This window comes from Nothoprocta perdicaria, unplaced genomic scaffold (assembly GCF_003342845.1).
Source record: "Nothoprocta perdicaria isolate Ctin4 unplaced genomic scaffold, notPer1 scaffold_263, whole genome shotgun sequence".
Taxonomy (NCBI): Eukaryota; Metazoa; Chordata; class Aves; order Tinamiformes; family Tinamidae; genus Nothoprocta; species Nothoprocta perdicaria.
Genome location: NW_020455492.1, coordinates 360,586 through 373,247, shown reverse-complemented (window position 1 = coordinate 373,247; position 12,662 = coordinate 360,586). Strand labels below are relative to the sequence as shown.

The 12,662-nt window shown below is 40.1% G+C and overlaps 1 protein-coding gene across 1 annotated transcript in view; it reads left to right on the top strand.

Annotated features, from left to right (window-relative positions):
* Window positions 1-12,662, top strand: part of SAMD12 (sterile alpha motif domain containing 12) — a 165,351-nt gene that overhangs the window by 31,727 nt on the left and 120,962 nt on the right. The window contains exon 4 of the mRNA XM_026040732.1: window positions 9,711-9,840. Coding sequence (XP_025896517.1) covers window positions 9,711-9,840 — 130 coding nt within the window. The remainder of the gene's footprint in view (window positions 1-9,710; window positions 9,841-12,662) is intronic.

The following is a 12,662-nucleotide window of genomic DNA, read 5'->3' as shown; positions in this document are numbered from 1 at the left end:
GTTCACGTGGAAGGAGTAAACCTTGTAAGAAAGAAACCTGTCATTATTTGATAGGGATTAAGATCCTCTCAGGATGTTAAATGTTCTTCTAGTACAAATATGCTGTTGTTGAGCTAATGACAGAATTAACCTCATACCTGCTAGTACTGACATAACAACTCACTTTACTGCTCCTCCTGTCTGGAAATGCTTTGCTGTCTGTGTCTTAGGGATCGAAAAAGGCCTGTGCCCTCTGTGAGGTGCAGGGCGATTCCTGCCACGAGCGCTGCCGGGAGGACTGGGAGGCTGCAGGTGTGGCCTGTGACAGACAGATGTGCTGTGTCACAGGAACCCCACCAGAAAATACCCGGAATAAAAAAGTTATCACAGAATTGGTAATGAAAACACCCAGAAAAAGAGAGATACTGTCTTGACAAAAGTATTTTTTTTAATTTCCTGGATATTTTCTCTTTGATTTCCAAAAGCCCATCCTGCACTCACCCTAGGTAAAGGTTTCTAAGATGGACTTAGCCTGCATTTAAAGAACTTTTGCCTTTATGTTTCTCACTTTGAAGTAGCCAAGTTTGCAATTCTTACTGCTAACTACTGCTGATTGAACCATTTTTGAAAGAATCCAATTAAATGAATAAAAAATTACAGACGAGGCCTCACCAAATGTGTTTGCCTGTGGCAAAGAGTCTGAGGCATTCTGGTGATCAGAACTCTTGTCACTGAATCCCAAGTATGAAATCAGAAATTTTGTGATGTCCTTCAGACCTTACCATGTGTAGCTCCTCTATACTCCTTATTGTGCAGTAATTAAAGAGCAACAATTTTTCAATATAATATTAGTATTTTCTAACAAATTTAAAATTGTTTTCAGTCTGGTTTGGTCAGTAGCTTTTGGTGCTTCTCTGGGCTGTGTTTTAGCCAAATTCTTCTATATTATCTCTTCAGCATGTGAGAAATTCCAGGAAAAGAAGTGGACCAGTCTGTGTGCTGGGAGACCATCCCTTTTTGTACATACTTTAATGGAATTACTGGCAAGCAGCCTCTGTTTAGCTGCATCTTAAAAGTATCTGTCTAGGATATAACTTGTTAAGGTGTCAAGATTGATTCTTAAAAAAAGATGGTAGTAAAGATTCCATTGTGATTGTTGGTTTTGTGGTATAGTGTATTTGGGTGATGTTATCCTTATTTTATTTTTTATTTATGCCTGAAGAAAATATTTTGACAAAGAACAAACTTCCTCCAAAATRAGTTTTAAAAATGTGTTTCTCTGTTCAGCATGCAGTGTTGAAAAAGGGATACAGTTAGATAGAGGGGTCTTAGTGGTTAGACACAGTCAGGTTCAGTTTCTTATTCCTGTGTGAATGGATTTCAACCTACAACTTAAACCAAGGGGAACAGTTCCCCTGTGCTTGTTTTCACTGCAAAGGGAGTATTCTGGGATAAAGGCTCATGCCATAAAGCTGGTTCATATTGGGTTAAATTTCTAGTCCATAAACCTGGATGAAGTTGAGCTACCTTGCTGACTGTGGGTGCCACCTCCAGGGTACGTAACTCCAATTTCCATTCTGGCTGTGGTGGGTGATTATGTGCAATAAAAAACATATGCTTGTAGTAAAGCTTATTTTGATGTTGTTAGTACTTGGCTCTTGACTGCAATTCATTCTGTTTCTTCTTTGGCTCAAGTAGCAGTACCAAGTGCTCAGAAGTTCAAGGAGGAGCCCTTGCTCTTCGTGGCTACACAAACACACTTGGGGAGCAGTGGCTCTGTGAACAACTGTTACCCTTCTCCAGATTTCTGCAGTGTCCCGAGCAGGATTCTCTAGGTAAAAGTAGGAGAAATAGTTTTTATTTTGTAAAAATTGCAGCCTGTGGTCCATGGCATTAGTGGTTAGAACCCTGTCTTGGGCAGAACTGTGAGATTTAAGTTGCCACAGGTAGAGAGGGGCAATCAAACCCATGCAGGTGAAGAAGAATCAAACACCTGATAACTTACCTGAGTAGAAACTCCTACCCCAACAGAGCAGCTCTCTTACTGTCTTTTGTCTTGCAAATATCAAAAACAAATACACAATTTTTGAATTGAAAGAAGTGTTTTGCACTGAGTGAAATGGGTCTAATTTGGAAAGATAAAAATGCCCAGTGTTTCTCGATGAAGTGAAGTTTTGAAACGTTACACAGGATTAGGCTGTCAAACCAAAATGAGTTGTCCCCCTGATCCTACTTATGATCGTGTTTTAAGCATTGCTGGCCTRTCTGTCCTTGTAGTGGTTTGGGGGGCCTTGGTAGCAATTAGCAGGGTGCCAGGCAGGTTTCTTGACATTGCTCCGTCTTCACCGTTCTCCTCCTGGCACTTCAGCTCTTCACAGTTGCTGATAAGGCTGCTACAATTGATCTTAATAGCGTCATCTGCCAGCCTTGATGCTTGCCTTCACAGTGCAGTATCGCCTTAAATGAGAGATGTTTTGCCAAAATGTATCAGTTATTTCTGCTTTTGGTGTGGATGCTGCCTGTACCCCAATCAGGATGATGCCCAGTGATATTTTATTTGACAACACAACCCATCCTTTCCTGTTCGCAGTTACACTTGTGACAACCTTTTCACTAGTTAGGTCCCTCTAGTACTTTGAGGATCAATCTTGTTGTTTTTCATCTTTAATTTCATTTTTTAAATCCATTACTGTTTATTAGTAACTCACCTAAGCTGTTGGCACAAGCAGAGAGGGTAGCGATCAATCCTGGTGTTGCTTGAAGGCCAGGTAAGACCTGGCTCTGAGCAGGGCTGGTGCTATGTTAGTTTAGGACTCTTGCCTAAGAGTTACTCTTGCACAGGGCCTCAGGTTCAGATGTCCTCAGGTCCCAGTTTCCATGTGTCTTATCTCCTTCCTCGCACAAGATTAGAGGAGCAACCTCCTTCAGTGGCCGCAGTGAGGGGGCCAGGATCTTTTTTTTGGTGAATCCATTTTGTGTTTCTCCTTGAACTGCAGGTTCCAGGTGGCTCAGAGTGCCCAAGGCCTGTGGTTCTCCTGTAGACATGGGCACCTTGTCTGGAGCTGGTTATGGCTTCTGCAGACACAACAAGCTGCAGAAGTCCAGAGTCCCTTCTCTCATAAACCCATATATTTTAAGAGTAGATTTAGGCAAGCCGAGGACATTATGGCTCTACTCGCTCTTCTGCTGAGTCTGGTGCAGGGYGGCAAACGTGAGCCCTGGGCACCGGCTCCAGAGCCTGGCCAAGGGATTCCCAGCAGGGATTCCCAGCAGGATTCAGGGCATGCGGAAGGTTTTCCTTGGCGCTGTGGCCTTCATCGAATGTGGACGCTGTGTGTTGAGGCTYAGGTGGGTTTCTCCTGTGTGGTGGCCTCTGTGCTTGCTCTGCTGTGATCCTTCCTGGTGGCAGTGCTGGGAATTTGTTTCCTGGGTAAAAAGTGCAAATCAGACCTTTAAAGCCAGCTTTGCTAAACTAAATTGCAAGGACTTATTAAAAAGCCTTTTACCTACTATACCAGCTATTTTTTTTCTATAGTGACTTAAATAATAAATTAGTCTATAGCTCTTTAATTTTCTGATGAATTTCTGATCCAATTAAAGTTTAAAGCACTCCATTTTTATCACTAGAAGAGGCAGGGTCTCTTACAATATTTTCCTTTATTTCTTTTCGTAAAACAGAAGARCACACTTCCTTTTGTTTGTCACTTTCATCTCTTAGATAAAGTTCTATTAATTCATTTTGAATTAGAATAAATGAATTAAAATTCTACATGATAGCAACTGCAGCAAAACACAGTGGAGGTTTTAGTATTTCATGGGCTGTGCTGATTCTTGTAATTTTTGTTAGTCTTTGCTAGAAAAATCTGTTAGGATGATTATCTGGGAGATTGTAATTCTAAGCCAAAACGTGTCTCTTCCAAGCTCTTCAATATTTTAAGGTATCGTATAAAAATACATTCACAGCCCTTGCTCATTTCGTCTATTCTTTCCAGAACTGAAAACTTGGCTTTTATTTTAGTCATTAATTTGAAATTTTATACAGGCAGTTTTACTTTGGAGAAGTAGCTTAGGAATATATGAAAAAGATTTTTCTGTTTCAGAAATATAACCCAAGAGTGTAAAAACAAACAGAAAAACAAAATAATATCCCACACCTGATTTGATGCTGCTTTTGAATTTCTTATTGAACATGGATGCTCCTGCTTCTTCTTGTCATAAATTATGACAATGATGCTGTTAAATGCTTCCTTCCTGAGCAGCCTGCAACATTTGACAGTAACTTAAAATATATAACTCCAAAAGCTAAGTTCATTGTTCCTATCTACCTATATCAAATATAAATATATATATTTTTTAATTTTTAAATATATGCATGGACCTTCATAGTTTACTTGAAGATATTGATATTTTGATTGAAAAAAAAAAAGTGCAGGGCTTGACCCTGGACAAATTTGTGCGTAAAGGTGCATGGACTTTGCTTATGTATCAGGGTCAGGGTGTAGGCCAGTTGAGTGCTGCAAATGGAACCAGGCCTGCAGTCTTCTAGGAGACCCAGGCCCTTGTTAATGAGGAACCATCTCCACGTTCCCTGGATTTGAAGTCCTGAGCCTGGTTGCAAACACAAGTTTTGAGAAGTTCTTTCAATTAATTCAAATCACTATGAATAAATCATTCTTAATAGTTATGGTCAATCCTTTGTCACTCAAAAATGGAGGAATCTTTTTTTTTTTCTCTAATGTAAAATGCAGGAGCTGAAGAAGTTGTGGGGAATACACTGACCTTGGAAATGGGCAGGCTCGGCACACGGCACCTGCGAGGCTGGTGTGAGCACTTGTTTGTCACTCCTTGGGAATCACAGGGCTTGGCTGCTAATGCTCTTCTGAACACTGAAACACACTTTCTAATAATGTCTCAACTATCAGCTTGATTTATATATATATATATTTTTTTTCTTGAGTTGCTGATTTTAAATACTGTATGCTCTGCATCATGGAACGAACAGAGCATGAAATTAAGTGTCATGTATTAACTATGCTGATTTATTTCTTTTCCTCTTGGTAAAGTCATCTTTATGGAGGTACATACACATAGCCAAAAATGTGTGCAGGGAATGCAGAGGAAAGAGGTTGACACACAGGTCTGAAGAAGCTGGTTCTTGTTCAATATACAAGAAAAGATCTGAATACTGAAGACTTTGATATGCATTGAATCTATATAAGGTACACARCAACTGGCATAGTGTTGTGCAGCATTAAAGCTTATGAAGTCATTGCCAACCAAGGGAGGTTTTAGGATGAGTTTGTTAGGAGAAAAAATAAGAAGGCTGCTGGTTTCTTTTCTTTTTTTCTCTTTTTTTTTTTTTCTCTTTTTTTGTTATATAAATTTCATCCTACTATCTGATGGACAGAAATAAAGTATAACATAATATGTCTTCCACCTATCTAGCTTGTTTCTATATTGTTCTACACACTCGTTGTTTCTATGTTCTTAGCTTCTATACACGTATCTTGTAGGTGTGTTYGGGTGGTCATGGTGGTCATGGCCCTGTTCCTTGATATACTGATGGTCTTTAGTATACAGAAGGTCTAGCTTTAGAGGAGGGTAGACATTCACAAATGACTGTTGTGGCAAAGAGGTGGGTTTTGTTTTTATTTTTTTAATAAGCTCTGATCTGGAGATCTGATTAAAGAGCATTTTGGGTGTGATATGCCAAAATAAAGATGATAACAATGCTCTTTATAACTATTGCTTCAAAATGCCAATATTCTTCCAACTTATGCATCCCTTATGAATTGGAAAATTAAACATAATGCTTAGTGGTGCTAAAGTGGCTATGTTTAAAAACAAAACAAAACAAAAGCCCTATTTGCACTGCGGATACAAGTTTGTTGGGCATGTTGCAGCCACTGTAATTCTGAGCACTGGCTRTGGAGAATTGCAGTGTATATTTGCTATGCAGTGATCTGTGCACTGCACAGCGTAATAGCTGCGTTTGCAGCCACATTGCAGTCCGCAGGCGTGCAGGGAAGTGCTGCTTTAGCGCCGTAATTGCTGATAAACTTGGTTATTTAGATCTAGCACAACAGTGTTTAAGCCTTTTAAAAGCAGAGTAGCTGCTGAATTGGAAAGAGCATCCTCTGCACTTGCAATAAACATTCTCCTCGCTTGCGTTCTTCTGAATAGGAACAAATACCTTGTAAAGCTATTGTCAGCTATATGGCATATATTTGTACKTACACACATACAATGTAATGTGTTTTTGTGACGCACAAGAAAAGCCATTAACAACTTACTTTTCAAGGCAAACAGTCTTCAAAAAACTGAAAAGCAAGGCTTAGAAATATCTTTAAATTCAGAATTTAAAAGCAGAAATTCATATAGAAATACTGGTGTTAAAGTCTTGGACCTGTTATTGGGGATTTCTGTGTGATCAGAGACCCTGCTACTTCCACTCATATAACTATTTTAACTTTTTTTCCTTTGATGTATTTGTAAAGCAAATGCATTTATATGCAGATGTAATAAAAAACATCAGTGAACTGGGCTCTTCATTGAAGTTCATTCTGTTGCTTGTTTGGCTTAAGTGGCAGTAATGAGTGGCCTGGAGAAGCTCAAAGAGGATTCATATTTCTGCTGAGAGTCGTTTTATCTAAAACAGAAAAGGTTAATCTAAAGAATGTGCATTGTACTATATATTTAACTCTATATTTTATATATTGTACTATATAAGTATATATTGTACTATATATTTAACTCTATATTTAACTCTATATTTAACTCTATATTTTTGTGCCATTTATTTAACTTCTGTCCAGGCACTGAAGAAGAGAAAGAGAGAGAGAAAAGAGCACATAACAAATTCCCAACATATTTGTCGGTCAGAATTTTAGCTCTGTCGTGTTCCCTGGACCTAAGTTGGTATCTCTGCGCAATGTCCTTTATGTTATCCGATAAAATAGCTCAAATTGCTTCAGTCCTTCAGACTTCTAGTAATAGAAATTTGAAAGCAACTTTGCAAATGTTTGTCTGASAAAATAGTCTGAGTAAATGTGGGAACAAATCCTGGCTGGCAGTACCAAGGGAATCTGCCATGGAGAAAAGCAGCTGAGCTGCCCTTCTCCTTCACCTCCAAGCGTTAGAAAAAGAGCTCTCAATTATCCACTACTGCTCCCAAGGAGGCGGAGGGGGAAGGTACTTTGCATGCACAAAATGGRAACAGATACTTTAAAACTGGTTTTATTCTGTAGACTCAGATCTTTAACAAAATCATGACATAAATCTATACAGCAGTGTTCCCACACCTTTGTATCAGCGGTGTCTAGTGTCTAAAGACAGACATTTATTGTTATTAATAATGGCACATTCATGCAAGGTCATTTGGTCTCCTGGACTATGATGTAAAAAAATATGAAATCCCTTTGAATGTATATTCTGTGTTTTTTGGTATGCTTGTTGGGATGCACTGGGACCCGTTGCCCAGAAAGTTTGTGGCGTCTCCATCCTTGGAGATCCTTGGAAATCATCTGGACACAGTCCTGGGCACTGAGGTTGAGGTGACGCTGTGAGGAGGGCGGTTGGACAAGGTGACCTCCAAAGGTCCCTAACTGGGAACTGTGTTCCTGTAGTTCTGGCCTTTTAGAACTTACCTTTTTTCTATTTTAAAATATATATATGTGAGATTGAGTTATTTGATTAAATGAAATACAGCTTTATACATATGATAATGCTTATTTTATTTTATGTGACTTATGTGTTTTATATTTATGTGTTTATATGACTTAATGTATGCGTTTTATATTTTTAAACTGTTAATCTGTTCAGATAGTATATTACAAAACTGAACTTTCATGAAAGTATTAAATAGTCTTTTTTTTTTTCTTTTAATAAGGAAGTGACATTTCAAATGGTAAGCAGGTGTTCTTCCTACTTGATATAACAGTGAAAGTAGGAGAATTACAGGAAGAAGAAAGGAAAAAAAATAAAAAGAAGCCTAAAAGCCAGAAGTCCTGCAAATTCCCCCCTAGCTTGGAGCTGAGTGGGCTGAGAGCAGCAGCTCTCCCTCCCCTGCAGGGAATCTGCTCTTCCTGGGCCCTATCGGTTTGAGGTCGTGTTTTGCAGCCAAGTCTTGTCGTGCTGTGTTGAGGAGCAGGACTGACCCGAGGATGGTGCTGCGGCCGCTGTGTGTGCGAGGTGGGACGCGCAGGGACGTCCTGCTGAGGCGCTGGAGGCCGGAGCTGTCGCCCCTCCGAGCSGGACACGGCCGCCCTGCGCTCGGGCCCCCAGCAGCGCTCGGGGTGGGCCTGTCTCCGTGGTCTGCTTGAGGGCTGGTACTTGGCAGGGGCCGTTCTTGCTTGTTGGTGACCCGGGTTTCTGTGGTGAGTTTCCCACATTTGTGTAGATGAAGGAGCTCCGGCTGCCCGGGCCCCCTTAGCTTTTGGGTGTTGGGGAGGAGGCTGTCGCTAAGTTTAACTTTACATATAGTCTAGAGAGAGCACTGGGGTTTGGCTCAGGATAATGACCGCAATATAGAAAGTCATTGAAGGAGCCGTTATTCAATATCGCTCTTTCCCTAGTTGTAATACTGATTATAGTCATGTATCTCTCTCAAGTTTGCCGCAGCGTTTAATAGTAAACTCGCCAGCCCTCCGACTGTCCATTTCTGCAGCTGCTCTGGCTGTTGTGTGAGAATAGCCGTATTTTAAGTCCTGATTTACATTATAATGTGATYTGCTGTGAAATGGGAGCCCCTCAAATGGGCCCTGCGTGGGGATCGGTCGTTCCGTGGTGCCAGGTTTCCCCACGTCCAACTTTCCCCAGGACTGCAGCTCTTGTCTGTTACGCAGTTCACAGGTCTCCAGCCAGGAGCTGGAGTTCACGCTGCGCTCTTCGCATTAGGGCTAGTCACTTCTCCAGGTTCTCTCTGCTGCATCTGATCTGCACCCTGTTCTTCATCGGTGTGATGAAGAACAGAAGCAGGGTGACATTTTCCCAAGTGTAATCTTCATCTGTAAACTCACTGTGTTTGTTACAAGCCCCTAAGATGTAAAATCCAGAGCCTCCTGTGCCAGCTAGACCATGGTTATTATGAGCAAAACCATGGTTATTATGAGCAGAATTATGCTTTCATATATTTATCTAGAAAGCTTATTAGTAGATAACAAAGATTATGAATCAGTAATTAGCCTTACTAATTCTGAGCTGACTTAAAACACAAGACTCACAACAACTTGAGAAAAAACTGTGCTCTGCTGTGCATTTTGGGTTTTYCTGGTGATGACTTGTGATCAAGAGCTACAGAGAGCCAATAATAGGAAACTGCAGCCCTGAAATTAGACCTTTCACCTTTGAGAAGTTAATGTTAACTTGGTAGCTTTAACCAGTGGCTTTTTGCTGGTTGTGACAAAGCAGATGGAAGAAGCTGTTGCTTCACAATGAAAGTCGTTCCAGAAGGGATCTTCCTGTTATTCAAGTAAGATGATAAAATGTTTTTGTGACGCAAGGAATATATCTACAATGCAGAATGATGTTAGAGAGCCTTTCCCTGTGTGTGATTCCTGCATAATGCGTTTGCATAGCTGAGTCTCATGCAGTGTGCTGGTGATCACTGATCATCTACCAGTAAGAACAGCTCCCGTACGACATTATTTTGATGCCTTATGTGATTTTGTTTAAGTCAGATTTCTGAAATGTGTGGACTAAGTATCATTGATTCTCTTATTTTGTGTTTCCAGTCTGGCACTGTGAAGCTGACCAAGCCAGTAGCTTTGTGGAGCCAGCAGGATGTCTGCAAGTGGTTGAAGAAACACTGCCCAAATCAGTATCAAATCTACAGTGAGTCATTCAAACAGCATGACATAACAGGTAAAGTATGCAATATCAGAAATATTTTACTTACTTAAACTGGGGCGAGACGTGTTTTATATTGTAGTATAAACTGTGACTGTACACTGAGGGCTTTTTGTTAACTTGTATGACTCAAGAATTGCTTGGGGAAGTGGGAATATAGCAGCTTGCATTGGCTGTAGTGAGGGGGTGATTGTTCACAGCTTTACATCTGAAAACAATAGCAGATTATTAAAGGTTAATGTAATGAGGAAAGAACAAGCCATAGTATGTATGTGGAAAAGAGTTGAATCTGAGACTATCTAATCATGTGTTTTTTATTTTGTACTGTTAAAAACCTGGCGTTAACTTTTGAAATATTCATTCCAAATCAAAACAAAGGCCAAAAATTAAGAAAAGGCTTGTGAGGAAAAAATGTAAATGGGGCTTTTCTTTCCCCTTATTTTTGAGAGATGTTTCACCTTGAAGAGGTCAAATTCTCTTTTGAGATTATTGGTTTTTAATTCAACTTTTAGGATGCAAAGGAAGCCCGACTGAGATCCTCTCTAGGAGTGAAGCAGCACCAACGTATCAGACTAATTTCTGACATATTTGTCTAGCTTGTTCTAGCAAATTTGCAATGGAGATTTTTACATCTCTATTCCAGTGTCTTATGATCCTTCAAGTTATTATTCCCTAATGAGAGGCTGAACTGTTATTTCTTGCCAGTGAAGTTGACTTCTATCCCAAGTGTAGCTGGAGTAGAGACCATCTTCTCTCTCGCAACCTTATCAACCTTATCAGTATTGAATTGGGGTTGTCCCATTTACAATTTTCCTTTCCTACTCTAAAAAATATTTCCTTCTTTGTTAGTTTGTCCCCAAAATAGTGCCAACTCTCAACACTCAATTCTTGTCTTAACATAATAAGTAACTTGATTAATACAAACATAATTTGGGAGTGAAATAGCATTTTTACTTGTATCGCAGGCATTAATTAATCTGTAAAAAATATTACATGGAAAATTAATTTGTCCTTTGAAGTAATGTTATGCAGGACTGGTATGCAAATTTTCCAGTGGCTCCTGTTGCTCTTCGTTCCTTTCTGCAAATATATGAGTGAATGCCAACATGGCAAACTAAACTATTGACCTTCATTTTAAGTGTGTATGTATATGCAAGAGAGGTGCTTTTTATTGGGGTCATAAGAGTTGAAAATAATGCCTGGCCATTGGACCTGCTTCTTCTGGTTTTTCATCTGTATCTCAGYGTCGTAAATGTAATCCATAAGAGTGGAGTCTGTACCCACGTGTACAGAACTGACTGTCTCAGGTTACCTCAGGTTATTAAATAGAAATTAAGTTTTTTTCACTTTTTCTGCTACTGTGTTACATGTTTTCTCTTTGTGGAATTTGAGCACCGTGAGAAGAGGTTGAAAGGAAGGGAAAAAAAAGTCTTTTTTTCCATTTAATTTAAACATACACGGAAATCCTATAGCTTCTTTGTAGATGTGCAAAACTTGAAACTTAATAGACCTTTGTGAGGCAGGAGGATCTTTGATACTTTGCACAGAAGAGACAAAGGAGGATTTTAGTGTAAGTGTTAGAAAGCAAGTATGCAGTAAAGAAAATGGCTTCAATTCAGTGACTGCAGAAGAAAAGAAGAAATATGATCAATATGTTTAAAGACTTGAAGAAAGTACACTGATTCTGAATGAAATCGGTCACTCAGGAGGATGTTTTTACTGCTGTTGGTCCCTGTGATCTCAATTATTATCTCAAACCCAACTGGAAGAACAGTGAATTTGTGGCTCAAAAATGTGAATCGTGAAAAGAGCAAGAAAACTGTTCTATTTGACTAGCRTAAAGATTAAGCCCTGGAAGTGGGCTTAATTTCTAATACACTTTAATATGACTGTGGAAAAGTGATGTTATTGTTMAAAATTTCTCTGGAATTTTAATGACTATACAAGCTTCTTTAATATGGAAAATATGATGGAAAGGAAGTGAAAATGACAAGAAAATGTTATTCAAACCTTGAAGATAAAAATCTGAGATATGGTCATGAGACAGGAATTATAGTGGGCAGGGTCAATGGCAGAATTAGCTAAGGGTCTTTGTACAGATTTTTTTCTTATAGATCACTCCAGACAAATGACCAGCTGTAGGTGCATAATAAAAAGATGCTTCCGCTGTTGTTGAACTCGGCGGCAAAGGAGCAAGAGCTCCATGTTGTCCATGTCCTCGAGGAGGTGACAGGACAGAGGGGACGCTCATCAGGAATGCAGGTGACATTGAAATGTAGGGAGCCTCGTGGGCCAGGCTGCTGGTTCCAAGGACCCCAGGCAGGCTAGAGGAGCGTCTGAACCTTGTGCAATTCAGCGAGGACAAATGATGATCCTGCCTTTTGTCCCCCTCCTAGGGAGGGGAGAACCTGTTGCACTGCTCTAAGCATGAGGAACAGCTTTGCTGAAAAGGAATTGTCTTTAAGCACTGGCAAAGGTTAACAGAAGGAGCAGAGCCAGTAGGTAAAGGAGAGTCCTTGTCCCCCTTTTTCTCTGCACTTGTTAGACCACAGTTTTTGGATCCTCCACATGAGGGAAAACTAGAACAAGCTCAACTGAGTGTCATCTACATAGCTGGGGTTGGAGCACTTGTCCTGTGAAGAGGGGTGAGGGATCTGAGCTTTTTCAGCCTGGAGAAGAGATGACACTGGGAGGCGGGCAGGTGACTAACAGCAGCCTCCAGTACGTGCAAGGACATTACCAAGAAAATGGACCTGAGCAYAGTGATTCATGGTGGGAAGATGAAAGACAACAGGCATGAAGTTGGAACAGGTGAGGTGGGCTTGAATTCACCAGAC